The sequence below is a fragment of the Tigriopus californicus genome, chromosome 6 (genome assembly GCF_007210705.1).
Source record: "Tigriopus californicus strain San Diego chromosome 6, Tcal_SD_v2.1, whole genome shotgun sequence".
In the NCBI taxonomy this organism is placed as follows: Eukaryota; Metazoa; Arthropoda; class Copepoda; order Harpacticoida; family Harpacticidae; genus Tigriopus; species Tigriopus californicus.
In genome coordinates, this window is record NC_081445.1 from 6,982,100 (window position 1) to 7,001,905 (window position 19,806).

At 43.8% G+C, this 19,806-nt stretch overlaps 2 protein-coding genes and 1 long non-coding RNA gene across 4 annotated transcripts; 2 read left to right on the forward strand and 1 right to left on the reverse strand.

Annotated features, from left to right (window-relative positions):
- The first annotated feature begins 140 nt into the window (after positions 1-140).
- On the forward strand, positions 141-1,841 carry LOC131882782 (NEDD4 family-interacting protein 1-like). Its single transcript, XM_059230042.1, has 3 exons — positions 141-494; positions 870-1,167; positions 1,239-1,841. The coding sequence occupies exons 1-3, from the start codon at positions 308-310 to the stop codon at positions 1,459-1,461; spliced, it is 708 nt and encodes a 235-aa protein (XP_059086025.1). The 5' UTR covers positions 141-307; the 3' UTR covers positions 1,462-1,841.
- On the reverse strand, positions 1,822-4,744 carry LOC131882777 (trimethylguanosine synthase-like). 2 transcript variants are annotated; one of them, XM_059230035.1, is made up of 5 exons: positions 4,210-4,744; positions 3,424-3,958; positions 3,024-3,351; positions 2,675-2,951; positions 1,822-2,574 (listed from the first exon to the last, which is right to left on the reverse strand). In XM_059230035.1, exons 1-5 carry the CDS (start codon positions 4,564-4,566, stop codon positions 1,855-1,857), a joined length of 2,217 nt encoding a protein of 738 aa, XP_059086018.1. In that variant the 5' UTR covers positions 4,567-4,744; the 3' UTR covers positions 1,822-1,854. The 2 variants fall into 2 exon arrangements, with proteins under 2 accessions (XP_059086018.1, XP_059086017.1); XM_059230034.1 differs by having other exon boundaries at positions 3,424-3,964.
- On the forward strand, positions 3,953-4,730 carry LOC131882784 (uncharacterized). Its single transcript, XR_009373530.1, has 2 exons — positions 3,953-4,120; positions 4,186-4,730. It is a non-coding gene; the product is annotated as an uncharacterized LOC131882784 (long non-coding RNA).
- Positions 4,745-19,806: the final 15,062 nt, after the last annotated feature.

Below are 19,806 nucleotides of genomic sequence, written 5' to 3' on the forward strand. Positions count from 1 at the left end.
TAACAAGTGGCCTAGCTAGCGCCTGTCGACTAAAATCACCCAATTTCAAACCACTTGTACCACAATGTTCGCGCCTATTTTTGGCTCCTGTATTGTCCACGGCCTCGAGGACAAATGTCTTCTCAAGTGCTTTCTCTTTCTCCAGCCAAATCAGCCTCACTAACACGGAGAAGCACGGGAGGCTCTTTCTTCTTCCAGTCTTGTCGGCCGTCTTCGTGTCTGGGGTCGCTCCCACTGAGAGAATTCGACCTTATTTTTGTCCCATCAAATCGCCCTGATCCCAGTATTCCTTCAGGGCAGTTTTAGCATGTCAAACCCCGACGATAAAGATGAAAATGGGTTGAGCAGGGCGGTCTTAGAGCCGCCGCCGCCTTATGTCGAGGCCCCGGGATCCTCGGACATGATTGCCATTCCCCTTGGCGATGAACCTCCACCTGAATATTCCGTGGCTGCCAAGTTGCCATCCTATGAGGAATCCGAAAGATCCACCACCGGTAAGGTCGATTGTTCCTTCGCTCAAACATTTTGCTTCTTGAGCCAAACAAAGCATGATGAGGTGAAAATTGATACGTATTCTTTATATCTCATTGTCTGGCAGAGCTAAGATATCAAATACCTCGAAGACTTAAAAATGACTCTTTTAGCTAACTGATCATAAATGCTACTCCCAAAGTATGGGATCCTTGAAATCCAGTGGTAAAGTCTCAGCACTTCGCACTCAGCTCTCGGCATAAATACCCAAGTTCACTTACAATGTCGATGTTCGAAATCAAAGCAATTCAACAAGTAGCATGTGAAATAAAGTGGATTCTTTTTGAGGACAAAGTATATAGCATGGTATAATATTGTCGCTTTCTTCCATCGAGCAGGAAAACCCGTGGTGCACAACTTGAACGAGCCGGCATTAAATCAGACATCGGGTTCCTTGGCATCATCTTCGCGACGTTTGCCCTCTCGAACCCGGGGCTTGCCCCGATTTACACTCTTGGCAGCATTTCCTCATCACGACCCAGAAGATCCGATTGGACGGGAATTGGACGAGTTGGAGGGGGATCACGCTCTCTTGGGCAATGACTTGGTTTTCTTCACGGCGTTCCTCACCTCATTTCTATTCAATTGGATCGGATTCCTACTTCTCATGTGCTTTTGTCACACCGTGGCAGCCAGGTAAGATGAGGATGGATGGATGGGAATGCGGGCAGTTTGACGACGATCTCTCATTTTTCCTGTTATTTCAGATACGGAGCCTTGGCAGGATTTGGATTGTCGCTGACCAAATGGACTATGATTGTGAAGCGGTCCACGGAGTTTGCCAAATCCGACAATTCGTGGTTGTGGTGGCTCATCATGGCATTTGGCTTGCTCATCTGCGTGCGAGCCATCATTCAATACCTCCAAATCAAGCGATCTTGGTCATCGTTGAGTTCACACGCTCGGGAAAGACTTTTGTTCTTTTATTAGCCACTAGTCACTCGAAGTCGAATTCGAACCGATATTGGAAGATGGACAACAACGGCCCTGAATACCAATTCAATATCATCCATCAATTTTGAGCACTTAGAGGTCTCACTTAGTCCATGACTTGGAAGGAAATTTTCCAATTGTGAATGGACGGACGGACACATTCAATTCAAACGTCTTATTTTACCTATTTATCTATCCCCTTCCCAAAGAAAAAAAAAACATTCCAACCTCACGAATCAAACTCTTAGCGTCAATGTAATTTGTTCGATCTATGGCCAAGTTCACCCGTTATGTGCACCCTTGGCCTCCGTCACTGCTTAAAATGGTCCCGATGAAATTCCAAACGAACCATTGAAATAGAGAGACACATATTTTGATTTATTGCTTCCCTTACTCCTGATAGACGAGATCGCCGTAGTAGGCCGTCATGGTTTTCATTTTCCCGTTCAACAGGTTCTGTTCCATTTCCATTTGGCCAGAGCCGTTATTGAGGCCCGCCAAGGCTAACATCTGGTCCACATCCACATTTCTGGGCACAAAGTAGGCCACATTGCGGGTGATTTGAGCGGCGACCTCAAAAACCCGATGTCCGTCCATGGGGATCATTGTGCGGACATCGAAAACCTCGGACGTCAAGTAATCGGGACCACCCCAAGGAGGAGACAGGAAGACCACATCAGCGGCTTTCAATTGAGGCACGACTTGAAAGAAATCTCCGCAGATGAACTCAATTCGATCTTCTACACCGTAAACACGGGCGTTGATTTTGGCCATGGCGATTTTGACCGGATCAATATCCACAGCGATCACGCGTTCACACGTGAAAGCGAACTGAATGGCATTGCCTCCCACGCCACAGAACCCATCCACGATGAGATCGCAGCGGCATCGTTCCGCGATGTGCTCTGCGATCTTTTGGGGCGTCACTGAGAACCAAGATTCGTAGTCCAATTGGATTCCTTCGTCGAATCTGGCGAATAAACGGTAGCGTTGGTTCCAGTACTTGGACAGTTCTGGGTGGGCCTTCCACTCTTCTGGCAAGGCTTCGATCTTTAACTTGACCTTGCGTCTGGCCTTGTTCTTTCTCTGTCGGGGTGGACGGCGAGTGCTCTGGAAAGCGGAGAAGATGGATTACATTAGTCCACATTAGTAATTAGTACAAGGTCTCCGAGGATCACATGCACAAAAAGAGTAATCAGTCATTCATTACCTTCTCTGGAACTTCACCCAGGCAATCGAAGAACTGCTCGTCGGGTTTGGGTTTCGAGACCGGCACGAAGGTTTCTGTTGATTCGACGGCGATGATCGATGTCGGGAGCTCGTCCTCCGCGGTTTGATAATCCAGCTCTTCCGATTCGCTCTTTTCTTGACCTTCTTGAGCCTGATTTAGGAAATCTCTAGTGGCGGTCAAGAGATTCTCTTTCCGAGTGCGATCTTTCTCCAGACATTGAACGATTTTACGGCTCCGCTTCACAACGTCTTTACTCCTAAAGGCAAGACACGATGTATGTGATTGGTTCTAGTTTTCCTCCCACAAAGCAAAGCCGTACTTGACTCACCTAAAATACACAGCCGCAGTTTCGTAACGAACTGAATTAGAGGTAGATTCTGACTGGTCCGAATCTGGTTGGAAAGTGTAGCCCAAAGCCTTAAGGTTTCGTCGAGCCCGTTGAACGGGATCTTCAAGGCCAAAGTCGGGCTTCTCTTCCAAGTCTAATTCGTGAGCTCGTTTCAGTTTGGACGAGTCTACCGGACGCTCGTCGGGAGGTTCGTCATCATCCTCGTCGTTACCATCCTGCCTGCCGAAAAGCGTGTGCTGATTGGTCTGGGTGGGTGTGGCGGCCGAAACATGGGCGGGCGTCTCATCCTCTCGAGCATTTGGATTCACTAAATGCAATGTGCATACATTTACCCATGGAAGGACGACACGACAACTAGGCTAAAATATCAGATACCTACCTGATTCGTTTTCAGATTTTGGTTCGGGGTTTTGTTCGTTCATGGCTTGAATCACATTGAGCCAGACACCAATGCCGTTGGTCTGAGCGGGCGTGACATCGGCCCAGAGATCAATTTGTGAGGGCGAAGTCGTTTCCGTCGGGGAATCTACCCGAGGTAATTCGACCGGATCGGAGTGGGGTGAGGATTTCTCCGGGGTGAAACGTTGATATTCGCGTTCATAAACGTAGGTCCAGGTTTCTTGCCACAAATCCTGCCACCCCTGACGGTCATCCTCCTCACTGGTTGGATCCGGCTCAATGGATGGAGAATTTGAATCAGCGATAAGCGAGGGGGAAGCCACGACTTTTTCGGTCGACGAGAGCGGGGGCATGGCCTCAGTATCTACAGGGTCCGTCACTAAATATTCCGTATATTGTTCTTGCCAAGCGGCTAATACTAAATTGGGGCCATGCTCCAGCCAATAGGCTTCGAAATCCGTTGGGGATGAGAGCTTCGTCTCAACCTGGTTACCACCCGCCATATCCGAGAAAACCTGTCCCTAAAAAACAAGAAATGGATCAAAACGGGTATTATTCACTGGCCAGATCTGAGCGAAACGGGTCCTAATCTCGCGGCTGAATGGTATCAACATTTCAATGCTCGAAAAAGACCCATTCGAAATAGCTAATATTACGCCATTCGTGGCTACAAAAAGGTAAAGCTTCTTGGGCTTGCTAAACAGCTACGCTTTTATGCCAAAATGAGATTGGTCTCTTGAAGAACCCCCCCTCCCATTGGCCTCACGCCGGCTGGTGATGGTGATTTCGGTTCCAATTCTGGGTCTTGAGGCGGGCACCAGGCTGGCTGCGATGAGGCGGGGGCGAGTGGCTCGACCTCTACTTCCGAGGTCGGGATCAGGGTCAGGGGCTCGGTCCCATCCAGATGCTGAACTTCTAATCGAGAACACAAGCAGGTCAAGGCCTGGACCCAGTGTCCATCTAGACATGCCTCTTCTTTCTCTTCCTTTTGATCATTATTCTGGTCGGGGCGTTTAGGAGGCGGTGGGGTGGGTTTGAGCCTGATCTCGGCCAAGCATTCCCAATGATACTCGCTCTGGGGCTCGGACGCCGGAGCCACTGAGCCAGCAGGAACGACGGCCATACTATCCTAGCAACGGGTCTCCGATGGGTCAAAGGCCAGGCTTGCTTATCACGGAGGTGTAGCCCGGTTGGGTTTGGATAAGAACCAGGAAGAGGGTGGCTGGAAGCGGGTGGGATCGGTATTGGTTGGATAGTACGGTCATGCTTGGCGACTTTGTTTTGTTTGTTTACGAAAAGGGTCAAGGGTGACGGATGGGGGCGGAGTGTGATTTCCAGGGCTGTCCAAATCATGCTCAGGGCAAAAGATACCAATAAAGATGCAACAAACCGGGGGAAAAATGTAAGGTAGAATGGTACAACAGGAACTAGTTTCCGGCATCAAGGCATTGAGGTTGATACTTCTATGCACTAATGTGTTCATATTGACCTTTCCTTGTTTGTTTGCTGATTTGATCGAAATTTCAAGATATTTGCGAATATTTGATCCATAAAGTATTGTGGTATTGAGCCAATTTGAAAGTGCGTTCACTGAATTATGCCAAACGTGTTCATTTTGTTGGGTTGTGAAACGCACCTCATTCAAAATGACTCTATTATTGAAAATTCAATGGGGAGGATGGGGGAGTTGACTGTAATGTTTGTCTTAGTTCTCCCTCCACAAAATACCCAAAATCAGGATGCCGGACCACATTTTCCTCAAATTTCATTTACTTGACATGCCCTATTGGTAGAGGATCCGCTTTCCAATTTGCTAATCCTGATTCGATCCCATGTGTTCGATCCCAGACAGGCCAAGTCCAAGCTTCTCTGTTGTATTAGATCAAAGCATGAGTTGCTGCTTTAACACCTTAAATGGGCAAACCTGCGGTCATTCCCGAGGGTGAGGTAATAATTGATGTTGGGCTGTGACAACAAAGCGGGAACATCCTTCAATTGGGACACCCAAACTCAGATGACAGGCTGAGCAAGCACTGATGGGGATTAAACTAATAATCCCAGGAGGTTGCTACTAGGGCTATCAATCTACATTTTCAATGAGGAATGAATTTCAAGGTTTAGTAATTTCCATTCTTTTCTTACCGCCGGCAATAAAAAAGGCGACATTGGTTGCGACTGCTGGGACAAGTCTGGGCCCAAACAAGTATATTACATTTATTTCCAATACCATGGTCTCTATCATGGTTATCATGATTTAGAATCAAAACAGATATACCAAGGCATCTATCTCATTCAAAATATTTCAAGTCCAAGCTCTGGATTTCAAGTATCAAGTCATTAAATCAACAGAACTGATTCGGACAAAGCTCTGCTCAAGCCAGCAAAAAGCTTCGTTGATTTAACAAGATGATGTTAGGTGAAACACAGATATTTGACAAGGAAGCAAGAAAGAATACTTTGAATGGAATACATGCCTTGGTGTCTCTGTATTGATTCTAAATCATAATAATCATGATAAAAACCATGGTATTGCTAATAAATGTAATAAACTCGTTTCGGCCCAAACTTGTCTCGACAGCCGCAACCAGGCCAAACAGCCGATGTCGCCTTTTTTATTTCCCTCGTTAAGAAAAGAATGGAAATCACTAAACCTTCAAATTCATGCCTCATTGCCTATGACATAACTGGTGGGTAATTACTTTTATTGGTTTACGCATTTGAGATTTGAAGAGCCAAATGTCAAAATCAAAACAGTTCTCACGCTGGAGTCTCTTAACAGGGTTCCCAATTTTACCTCAACTCAACAGTGCTGCCAGATGGCATATTTGCACCCCAAAAAAGTGTACATCTGGCATATTTAGAACCACTCTGGCATGGAAAAATTAAAAATGGCATATTTTTTGGATCTTGCATGTTTTCCGGTATATTCTAAGAGCTTATTGGCAAGATTTTCAAACTTAACAAATTTGTTGCAACATGGACAATTGGACATTCCTATCTTGCTGCCTTGGCTTGTTTAAAACAAAATGCAATATTTTCTCCCTTTGACGCCCATCATTGCCAACTACCTCTTTATCATAATTGTAAGGGTCTTGTTTGTTACGAAGTCAGATGGGAGCTTTCTCGCTCGACCTGCCATCTGCTTTTGGGTGTCCCAATTGAGGGATATTCCCACTTCGTCGCCACAGCCAACATTGGTTATTACCTCACCCTCGGGAATGACCGCAAGTTTTCCCATTTAAGCTTTTAAAGCAGCAGCTCATGCTGTAATTTGAATACTGCAAAGAAGCTTGGACTTGGCAAGCCTGGGATCGAACCATGATTCGCTAATCGGAAGAGGATACTCTACCAATACGGTAGCCCAGCAGGCCTAATTGTAGCTGGATTCTTCGATGATCAGCTTACCCCTCTCGACTGCCACAATGGGACTGCCACAATGGGTCAAAAGCCTTTTTGAAGGCTAACAGCCATATCCAAACAAATCTTGTTAAAATTTAGCCATATGACCGTTTAATTTGATCCAGAATTCACGAAATCAATTGTCAAGATTACTCCTTTTGGTTTTTGCGAGGTAGAAGGCTGTTAAGATAGATTTGGGTATTTCCCTCAATATTTGATAAGGCTTTTTGACCACCGTGGTGAGATGGGTAAGACGAGACGAGAGGAAATGACTGTGTGGAAAAATCGAGCTTGTTCTCTCTAATCTCTACTAAATCATCAGACTAAGTTGTTCTCCAACTACACCAAGGATATTGTAACTAAATACTTTTGGTTCCAACTAGGTCTTGACTAAACCATCTGCAGGTGATATTTTTGATTGCTAGAAAATTGAGTTTCTGATATAACTTAGATCCCTCTGGCATTGAGAATTCAATTTTGACATGATTTTGGACACATAATTGCTATTCTACCAGTAACTGTTACATATCCTCAAAAATTTCTTTTTGCAAAAGGCAGGAGATGTGGTGTAGTAGTTAGCACAGTTTCTTATAGTGAGAGAGAGGTCGCTCGTTTAAATCTCTCATTCCAAATGGCCCAATTGATAAACAATCTTGTAACAATCCTGACCATAGGAAACCAAGTACCTAGAATGTTTTAGTTCAACAGGAGCTGTACTGGATGAGCATGCTTGCAGGTCAACTGACGCTGGGTGGCAAGGGACCAAGACATTCGCGAAATCTTGCTTACGGCAAGTTGAATTATTCCCATGACCGATCCATTGTTTGTAACACCGTCATTGTTTCATAAAATGCAAATCTGGGTTTTGCTCATTAATGTCAAGTTCACAATTAATCATTGTAAAAAAAAAGTCCAATTCATCATCAGTTCTGTTTTAATGTGTTGTCAATCCACATTGTTGCTGCATGGAGCAATCAATCAGGTTTACAAGAGTTCTAAACCCAAGTACATATCACAGTTGGTAAAGATTGAAGCCGAACGCATACAAGTGGGTGATTTTATATTCTAAGGAGTATATTCGGCCCTCTTCAGAGACCTGAGGCGAGTTTTTTAAACGCTCGTACCTCTGAGTTAAGCCTTGGACCTTACGCAGAATGAGGATTTGCTCACCTCTTTGGCCAGTGTAGTTTCATACTGGTTAACGTCCAAGCCCTTAACTCCAAGGTACGAGCTTTAAAAAACTGGCCTCTGTTGTTTAAAGGTCTTACCTCGCAGTTAGGGGTTTGAACGTTAACTGGTATGAAACTACACTCACCAAAGTGTTGAGCGAATGCCCATTCTTGGTAACGTCCAAGCCTTAACTGAGAGGTTCGAGCGTTCAAAAAACTCGCCTCGGGTTAGTTATAACGACGTAACTAACAAAAAAACAATAAATCGTTCCATTTTTGGAAAAAAGATCGCAATCTTGTCGCATTTCAAAATAGTGTCATTGAGTTGTGTAGCAATCAAAATCAAGCAATCCATAATATAAAATGTAATGGGATGACATTATAAGATGATAACGATACAACTCCTGGAACAAAGATTTATCTGAAACTCTTTCTCTAACATGATTCATTTTTTCTATGAATCACAAGGAACCTTTTAAACCCCTGAGTTCCTTATAGAATCCCAAAATGTATGATCTAAGTTTGGTTTTTAAGCATAAATCCATGGAAAATGTGTTCCTTACGATAAAAAGTCCTAACTTTACATTTCTTGCCTGAAAATTTCAAACGGATTCTTAGATGGCCTAAGAAGTCTAACATTAAAAAAACCATCGTTATGTCTTAAACGGTGCCTTCGGGATTTTATTTACCGACTGAATTAGATTGTCTATAATATCATGCTTTGCGAAACTATTCCCGTGAATTCCAATTTAATAACGAGAAATTAAAGATGCATCCTACATCCTTTTAAAACAGGCTCTCACAATACGTAAAAATTTATTTTATGCCCACAAATTCTGCAACACATGTCAAAAACCTGATGTTATTCAAGGTAAACTTTAAGTATACTCACACTTATACTAGTTCAAGTGATATTAGTCCTTATATTTAGTACTAACTTGACTGAGCTGATAATTGCCAGTGTTAATGGGTTATTCCGTTAACTTGGAAAATTTATTGTCCGACAACGTTCAAAATCTCTGTTTCTATCCAATTCTATGCATCTCCTCAAATCATTCAGCTATTTCTGCTCCTAATTTCACATTTGTCATCTTAGCTAAATATAGGTTTGTAACTCAAGCCTTAGGCAGGATGCTCTATGAACTGCTAGGAAGATACTTTTGATCCACTCATTGTCAAAAGAAATGCGTTAATGATTGGATTAGAAGCTGTTAGAGCGCACATATCCAATCATTCCTCCTGCATCTCAAAATCTTGTCAGGTTACACGCTCTTCCATTTCTAATCAAAAATAAATTATTCTCCGTTAGTGTGACAACCAACAATTTTCAGAAAATATGTCCCAAGATTTCGAACATTTGAAATGGAAGTTGGAATTACTTTGCAAAATGTAGAATTTACATAATTTGGAGATGTGAAAATTATAACCCTTTTGCTTGGGCATTTGAAATTCCAAAGAACATCAGAAATGTAAGAATAACGTTGATTCAAAGTGTTATACTAAAAATGGTAAACAGTAACACTCAAACAACATAAAATCGTCTTTGAATAGCCGCTAGGTCGCTGCATCACATAATCAACACATTTCTGAAAATGATGACATTTATCTTATTGACAAAAAAAATAACTTGTTGTGGCAATAAGATTTTGACGTTAAAATGCTAGGTTGAAATGGTCAATGCCAAAAAGACAGAAAGGTAAATGGCATACGATCAAACAGTGAAGAATGTGATTGCTGGTCAAATCTATGATTGTTGATCATATTTGCATACATTTTCTATAACTTTTGTACGTGCACTATAGTTCCCCATTGCTAAAGATGCATTAGAAACTTTTACGCTTTTGTTGCTGCTCTGATGCAGAAGAATGTGCGCCAATGCCAATAACACTTGTTTATCAATGCTAATACTGGATGGAAGAGGTAACATGAGGAACAACAATAGCTGTCGCAACAACAACAACAACAACAACAACGATGACGACGGCAACCAACTTGTTTGAAGGAGAGGCAACTCATGGTTGTTGGTAATCAGTCATCAGACCTCCGACGACCTCGGTCCAATTGGGATCAGGTCCTCCAGAAAACTACCTTCGTTCGTCTTCTTTTTTCTCCTTCTTTCCTCCACCTCCTCCTCCTTCTTCTCTTCCTCGTGTTCGTATTCTTTTTCTGGCTTGTCCTGCCTCCAATTCCCCCTCCTCTTTGTGCTTCTCTCTGGTCTTCCTCTCCTCCCAAGTTTACTTTATATGTAGAGTCAATTGAAAACAGCCAAGAGTGTTTGACATGATGAGGGCGAAGAATATTGCCCGAAAGAAGGTGTTGTGTTTCAATCCCACCGGAGCCATCATTCCCAATCAAGAAGAAGAACAAGAGCAAGGAGAGGAAGAAGAGGAAGAAGAAAGAGAAGAAAAAGCTGCAGCAACAACTCTAAACACCTCCAAAGAGATGAGGGTTAGGAAGACGAAAAAGTCAAATGTCGAAGATCCTCATCACCCCCGACATCTGCATCGGCGTGGTCGTCAACGTCAAACCCAAGAATCTGGAGAGGCTCAAGGTGTTCATCTCGAGCCGAGTTCCCTGTTCAAGTGGCGGGCTATGAAATTGAACAACTCGCCATTGGAGGTGTCGGACGAGGGTGAACTCGAGACCTTCGAGACCCAAGGTCCTCCAGCACCACCGTCACCTCTCTGCACTAACGGACACCTGTCGGAAAACGAATTGCTCCCTCTCCGTCAGCGGAATCATGGAAAGTTCCAAGAATCACTTCAAGGTAAGTCCCGACTGGCCCACCCATTGTATGAATGGTGGCTAAGAATGCATCATCTGATTACGAATTCAACAGACAAACACACCCAAGGAAAGATCCCTGAAGCTCGCAACAGAGAAAGAGGGAGACGTACATACACACATCCTGTCTGGATTGGGTGCAACGGGCTCCAGCTAATGCACCGCTAGTCAGTCAGTCCTATTGTCGTTGTCGTTGTCGATGATCAAGAAGTAGAAGTAGCGTACTCGGAGGGGCAGGAGTTATAGCTCTTATGCAAGTTTAACCATTTCCCACCACCTGACGAAATGGTGAGGAAACTCGAGGATGGGGTCGGCATTCCTTCTTCCACTTTCCACTTCGTCTTGGCCGTTTCGCTGACTACTTAAAAAGGCAGTGAGCCAACTAGCATGTGGCCAATGCAGCTTGCTACAAGTTGTAGGACGGTGGGAGGGGTACCTCGCCCAGGGTCATTTCGTTTCACTTCATAGCCGAGGTTAATTTGGGTTCAACCCTTGATTCCGCTTGGAGAGTTTCGAATTTCTTCGTTTTGAGCGGACTTGAACCGATCCAGGGCCAACATAACCAACCATCCGTCGCACGTTGTGTGCATATTCAAATGAATACTTTGTTCATGGACTGAGTTCTGTTTGCTTGTTTGGTATCGATTCAATCTCTCGACTTGTAAGACACGTTGAATTAATGGCACCATTAAATCAAAGCCATCAATTCCCAGAGACGTAGCTATTAGCCAAGGCAATGGCGAGAATGGCAGTTTTGACAAATCATCCATCATCACAGACAAGGTGAAAGAAGTGCCTTGGAACGAAAATTAACACCCCAAATGTGACCCCGTTAGACTGACCTCTGGTTCGTTCTTCTTGACCAAACATACATACGTACACGCACAAATAGTCGTCGGCACACGTTTTCCTTTGGATTGAGTACTCCAGTTTTAGCCATGGCCACTCAGTTGATCCATGGAGTTGATTGTCCCCACGTTCCACACGTGTTCAAACCCCAGCCGAAGAGAAGATGGTTAATGAAGCTTGAAATCGAATAAAACCTACCCACTCTTTCTCTCTTTACATTATCAACTAGTGGTCAGACTAGAGTTTTGGGCGTCTTCAGGGACACACGAACAAAGGTCGATCGGGATGTATGTAGATATTCTGTCTGAGTTTCAATGTGCTCGACATTTGGTGTTTAGTTCGAAATGGAAAGAAATACATGGGTCAGAAACATCGGTTGAGAAACAATCAAGGGGAAGAAAGTCATACGCGCTATTGAGTAAGTAAAGTATGTACATGAATGCGATATTAGCACACATTTGACAACACCATGTGTGACAGAAAAGGTACGACCAGGTACACGAGAAACTTTTTCGTTCTCATCGGACATTGAGACCATTGTCCAGATCTATTATTCACTTGCAGCATACAGTAGTGGATCAACAGCCAGTCAATTGGGTGTATCACGTACGTGGTGAGAAGCCTCACCTCATGCAATATCAGCAGTCGTCAGCCAATGCTTGGTGGGTATCTTTGGCCCTCCCTCACCTTCGAATATCTTCTGTTGTATGTATGTATGTACGTACGTACGTAGCGTGGCCAATTTTATTTGAATCGCACGTGTCGGAGCATTGTTCAAACCATCGGGAAATGTGAAGGGAATGAATGGATCAAGCAGGCAGGCAGTTGTTGGTGTTACTGTTGATGTGGCATGGCGCTATTCTTTTTTCCCAGCCTATCCACATTCGTAGGTATCGTCGTCCACTGGACCACTGACAGACTAGGACACGCGTTCACATTCGTAGGAAAAGACATTTCGTGGTTCCCGGGTGGAGGTGTCTGCTCTACACCCTCGAGATGGTTTCATACTCGAACAGCGGGTCATTTCGTATTATTGGTGTGCCGGATGGTGTCACCTCATATTAAAGGGGACAAGGGACGCATTTGAGACGCTTCCGTCAAATTTGGTCATGAATTATTCGCCAGGTCGTTTCGAAGAAGACCATCACCCACACCCATCTTCCGATTTATTCGCAAAAGAAGCCAGACAACCCCCAGTCCGGACAGGTTGAGTGAACTGGTTGCTTGGTTAAGTGGTTTGCAGTCAAGAGAGAGATGATCATGAATGAGATGTGCAAAGTATATCATTGCATTGCGATATCGATGGAGTGATCTGATTTTTTCAACCTGGTTAAGGAGCAACTTGGGCAATGTAAGCGGAATCAGCCACATGGTAGCAAGTGAATGAAAAAAGGGTCTATTTTCGTGAATCATTATGGTCTACCAGGCAATCACCATCCCATGAACCCACGAGTAACGCAATATCCTAGTTATGAAAAGGGAATCTTGTCGTTGTCGGCGTGATCTTAGAGTGGAATGCATGAGAGGATGATTACTTGCTTCGTCACAATCATGGTACGAGGCACGACCAACGGCAACGTAATAATAAAAATAATAACAGGTCGTGAAGAATGTCTGATTCCCCTAAGTGTGTAGGTACAGAATGATTGGAGTCGTACTATGTACATATACGTACAGTCAATGTAAAAGTATGTATATATGTATGTATGTATGCATGTAACGGATGGAACACGGCTCCAGCGTTCGTGCCACCACAAAGTAATTTCATCATGGCCAAGGAAACCAGGTTGCTTGATCAAATCCTCAAATGACTTTGTTGGCATGTAATAATGACATTCAAATCAACTCGTGCTCTCGCTTGATCGACTTCAACGACGCCAAAGCCCTTCTTGACGAAAGCGCTTTTTCGTGTGTCAACGACGCTCTCATCACCATCATGGTCGTCGTCATCATCATCATCATCAACATCATACACGGCATGAACTTCCTCATTGGGGCTGGATATCGGGGGTATCTCGGTCTCTCTTGTTAAATTGGATCGATGTGTCTCGATCCACTCGCTTCTGATGAGGGCTGGGCACCCACATGAATTGCTACCACCGCCGAAGGCTAAATGAGGGATAATCCCAGAGCTCTTTTGGTATCCAACACATTGTTCCACGACCACCACGATACTCACGCATGCACGTTCTAGCGCTTCAGCTACCTAGATTACTCATTTTCGTGCTTAAGTGCCATGAAGTAATATGATTGAGAATCATTAGAAGGGCCATCATTTGGAAAAGCAAAGTGGTTGGCCGATGGCATATCCAGGTTAGCGACTCGTGAGTACCTTGGTAATCCAGTCTGTCCCAGGAGGATTTCAGGTCGTCAGAATGATCAAGGGAGGATCTTGTACTACTCCACTGACGAGGGAGAGGGAGAAAGAGTGGGAAATGACCGACTCGAGCAAAAACTGTTATTGCTCCACTTCTCACTTTCCGTTTGGTTCAAGCTTGGTCTTATCCTTCCACTATGGTTCGGTGTTACTTTTGGTCCAATTAAAGAACCATTGGCCTCGTAATAAAGGAGGTTGGTTGCAATTAAAAAACTTCAGTTGTATTCTAGCAGTCATGATTAACGCGAGCACTCTATCAGACACTACCGTATGCCTTCTGCATGAATAGATAAAGATTAACAAACACCTTAATTGATTTTGAAATTACCCTCTTCAAACTTCCTAGTGCAATAGAAGAAGGACATTATTCAAAACTATTATCTCCTTGAAACAACCAATCTATCATTGCCAACATTGGCCATCAAAAAGACACTTGATTGGTTTTGGTTTTAGGTGCATAAATCAACTATTTACAGATAAACTTAAATTACGCATTAGCAATTCCTGTGAGTTAAGCAAGAGTTGGCATTTACGTAAAATGAATGTTCACTCATGGATGACATACTTTTATTTTTGAATAGTCGTGACATTATATGTCTTAAACTTTTATTGATTTGTAACATTATCGCAAGAACAAAGACTTAACAAATCACGTTTTTGTTTTCAGAATATTGACTTACAAGAGGGAGGTGTAATTAATACAGGCGAAGACTGGGGTTAGTTGCAACTGCAGCATGTCAATCTTTTAATGATTTCCCAATGGAGCATTTTCTTTTTTAAAATGGGTAAAGGTATGAAAATTTATGAAACATTTGTGTTTATTGTTCATACCTAAGTAAACATGATATTCCATTCATCAAGGAATTGTAGTTATTGGATCTGGCTAGTCCTTGAATCCAGGGTTGATTAATAATTTCGTTCAAAGACCTGTTCTGGTCTGATTTAAAAAGGATCAACGCCTACATATTCACTACGAAAGTTAAAAAGACCTGCAACTGCCATCGAAAATGTTCAAACTATGGCGGACTTGAACCCTTGCAACTTCATTCACACCACTACTTTAGATGAAATATATACTAAATTAAATATTTGTTCATTCTACAATCTGACATGAGTAAGAGTGGCAATATACTGCTGTACGGCCAAGGCGCAATCTGACATGAGTAAGAGTGGCAATATACAATAAAATATAAAGAAGTCATTCCCTCATCTCTTTAGAGCTGTCTTTTGAATTAAAGTCGCAATGAGTGGATTTGAATGACGAACCTCATCAAAACATGGAGTTTCTTGAACGAAAAAAGTGCTCCTCTTCGTCGTCGATGTCGTGGTCGACTTGTTCCTCTTCAACGTTCCATTTCCAAAAGCAACAACATGAAGAAGCAATTATGGCTACAAGTCTCACGGCTTGTGGTCTTTCCAGCTAATGATAGTGCACGTCCAAAGAAAAGCCAGCCAACCAGTCATTCAGTCTATTACTACTATACTCTGCCCTATGTACGCACGTAATAGGGCACGGGGACGACGGATGGTTGGATGGCTGTGGTTGGCTGGCTCATTCATGTGCCTCCTGGTGATGGCCCAGAAGAGGGCAGCCCACTGTCCGCCAGCTTACCAACCTTCCCACCCTACCATTGGTAGAGTTCCATCGCGGGTGGACCACCGTGGACCCTGAACTCGCGAGTCTTTGAAGGATTTCTTTCTGACACACAAAAGCTATAATTTGAATGATACATTGTCTTTTTGCCTCCCAAGTAAGCTCGGAAAGGGGGAAAAACACAAGCCACCACCGTGATCGTTCGTGGACCACTGGGACTAAAACTAGAGCTTTCGAGAGTGAAACACATTTATTTTCCCCATGGAGGCCAGCCACCACGAAAGTGGGAAAATGGGAACGACAACTCATGTGAACTCTTGAACCGGCATAATTTGCTTCAGATTGAGCCCGTTAAATGTTCTGCTAATGATTTCATCGGCTCTTTCGTCTCCGAAGTCTCGGAAGCGTGCGCATTCCAACCATTGATAAATTAACCTCGGGGAGCAAGAAACCTAGCCCATGAAATATGGTTTTGATTGACTCGTTTTTCTCGTAGCCTCGATCGAGAATGCAATGCAATCCAATCCCGAGAGGCTCCCAACCTAACCTTCGTGGGGTAGCATGATGCCCTCCATTAGCGAGTCCAGTTTTTTTGCTTTTTCTGTCGGCTCTGTCGTTGGACCATCAATTCTGTGGATCTCTTCTCTCAGTTTTCCAGTCCCGTACCCCCATAAAGCGTTCTATACGTTCATAGGAGCCACTGGATGGGGATGGTGGCGAATGTGCGAGTGTGAGCGAGTGCAAGTGAAGCTACGTAGAAAGATTGCGAGCCAAGTTTGAGAAGAGTCCCTTTCCAACATGTCAGAGAGTGAGAGCAGGCAGGTAGGCGGGCCAGCTAACCAGCCTAGCTGGCTGGTCGACCTGCTGGCTGGCCATTAGAAGAGGGAAACAAGGCGCGGGTGGTTGGTGTCTACAATGGGTTCCAATTATTGGCTCTATCATTTGTTCTAGCGAAGTGGGATTACGTCCCAAGAGACAGTCACGATCGATTCTCTCACGTGGGAAAGCCAAGTCCAATGGTTGTTATTCTCCGGTCGCATGCAAGGATTCGTTTGGTCCTCGCTGTCTTTCCCCGTTCCATACGGAGGAGAATTGAAGGATGGGTCGCAATGGCAGTTATTGTTCCAAATCTCTCGCACTACCGTCCATGGCCTCAATTCATATTCTTTCGCACACCCACTTGCTCATTTTGAAGGCATAGTGTGTAAATGCAAAGAGGTTTTTGATCGTGGCCACCGTTTCTTGTCGGTCTCACTTCATGCGAATCCTTTGGGAATTTAGGCTATCAAGCATTGCATGACTTTCACATAATGATCTTAAAGAAAAAGAAGGAGAGGAAGAAAAATGATAAAATGAACAACAGCAAGGTACCGTACATTATAAGAGGTGGTGGCATTTGTTGTAGAAGTGGTGGTGATGATTGCACTCGTCTCAAGCCATTCACGCGCTTGTCCGAAGACTCTGCTTTGCTTTGGCCACTGTGTTTCGACCCGCACTTTGAACTTACCACTCGAACAGATTGTGCAGAGCTTGAAAGCCACGCACCTACAGTCTCCAGGGTCCGCTATGGAGGTCTGGGTAGACGAGTAAAATATTTAATCAAATGATCAGCATTGATATGGAAGTGCTGAAGGCATGGAAATGGACGTCGGAGACGAGAGGGAGGAAGAGAGAAAAAGGAAGGCATTCTCGCTCAAGCTCAGTTCACTTCACTTGTGGTTTTATTGCTCCCTCTTTTGCTGTCATGCAATCGAAATGATATAAATCTCATAAGCGCCCAAGCTAAAATTAAGCTTTCACTTTTTCCCTCTTGGCGGGCGAACACGGTTTTCCATGGGATTCGTCGTTCATTTTCTCGGAACAATCGCCTCAGCCATCTCCTACGCTCTCGACTACTTAGTCATTAAGCGTGCTCTACATACAATGAAGTGTAGACTGCTATTATAATGTGCTAGGGACACAGACGATTATGGTCGAGATCATCAAAGTCCTTGGGGAAAAAGTGGACGACTCTGAGACACGCCCCGAGGGACTTCAATCTTGTGGCACTGACAAAGCAAGAAAAATGTTGTATCTATATTCTGTACTCGGGGAAAGCTGGATTTTCTCCCTTAGAAACAAACATGGCATACGCTTAATGCACAATTCGTAATCTCTGATGACAGTAGTTCGCATATCAATTATGAATGAAGGAGATTTTTGGCTCACCACCAACGACAGAACTTGTTCAAAGAGCATCAAACTGTGTTGGAAGCTTTAGACCTACTAATTCCAAAGGAAGAAGGGATAAGGATAGGAAACTTGGTCCATAGACGACTGCTTGTTTTAACGAAGTGGTGAATCGATTGCTAAAAAAGATATTTAGATTAATTTAGTACAAGCTCAATGCTGAAAGGCTCCCAAGGAGGCTGGAAACAATAAAATTTACAAACAAATCGAACTCTCGAAATTGATTGGCTTTTTCAGTTTCAGATCAATATTTTCTTCGGATTCTGTGTTTTCCCTTTGCTCCAACACCCAAATCGAATTTGCTTCCCGTCATTCAGGATTATTGTCGACTAAGCGTACTGTATGAGAGGGCAGAGTATCCGAACAAGCCCTGAGAATTGAGGTACTTACACCTGATATGTAAATATCAAACCCTTCTTCTGAGTTGAAGGAAGTGGCTTCATAGTCTCGGTGAGCAATACGTCATTCTCATAGTATGTGCTTGTCCTGGGAATACTAGATGGGTGGAAACCAAAGCCATCCGTTTTTAAAGTGGAAAGAGAAACGAGATTTACACTCGTACTTGCTTGATTTATCGGATGAAAAGAAGATAATAATCAAATAACTGCCCTATTGTCATTGGTTGAAAGGTTCTTCAACAAACTAAATTCCATTCAGGGCTTAGATTTGGAATCATGCTTAATTGTGGAAATCTGTTGTAACATATTTCCCCACATCATGGACACAGTTAAAATAGATAAATGACGGACAGGGCAGTTTTTTGTCGTGGCAACCTCTTGCTTTTGAAAAAACGGAATTGGCAGATGATACCAGATGAGCTTTTACATTAAAGGAAATAACTAAAGTTTGTTGAAGTTGCCACAATTTGAGTATTCCTTGAGTTAGTTTTCCTCCCATTGTTGTGACTTGAGAGTTTGAACGCGAGAGAACGAGGTGCTTGGAATTTGGAAAGACGGAGGCGGCCTTCACCTTTTGAAGCTAGTGTGTAATTCGAAACGGAAATTCAGACTCAAACAACAAGTCTCCTCAACTTTTGAGATTCTTTGGGAAGCATCTCGAGAGTTTGAACATTCAACAGTGTACTTGCATGTATGATGTGGGCGTTTTCAAACGACGACACCTACAACAAGTCATTGTGCGTTTCGAACTCCTACGAAGCATGCCAAATTGGCTGGATAACAGAAGGAGCATGCACAACCATATTCATTCAATGGCCAGGAGACTCCATGCATAATGTTAAAGTACTTGCGGGATGTACTACGAGATGAAAAAAGACCCTATAAGAAGTATATACGACTTATCTCAGTTGCGGGCAGAAGACATTACCCATATGTATTTACCCTGATGAGTTCATCGCTGTCAAGGCCGGCCCAGTAAACGACTGACCAAAGGGTCTCTAGAAGAACAAGTCAAATGCTCTCTGGAGACCAGATTTTACAGTAGAACGATCTTCGTGTTCGTCGTCATCATTTAAATCTTCATCACCCCCATTGACGTCAACGCGATAGTCTGCAATTGGTCAGTGGGGAGATCTTGAGCTTCGGTACATGCCAGGGCCAGGGAACAGAAGTGAATGGATGGATGCGAGTGCGGGAGCGTAATGGTGTACGTACGGTTGAGAATCAGGACCAAGAAAGAGTCAGTCTAAGGATGAACTAATGGTCCCCCAATCCACGCTGCCATTCAAACCATTCGCACGCTGCGGAACGTATGGATGTACGTACGTGGACTGCTGAGTCTGAATGGAGTGGATCCCTCTCTCCTCTAATGCTTTTCTTAAGAGGCTTTTCCCCCTTTAGATTCGCCACTTCCAAATGGGGGAACGATGGGAAGTGGGAACTGGCTTTTACTACGGAGGAAGAGGACAACTCGAATACGAAGGCGATGATGGTGGTGGTGTTGGTGACCTACCAAAGAGCCATCGAGGCAACTTAACGACACTTTTTTCCATTTGCCCCCCTC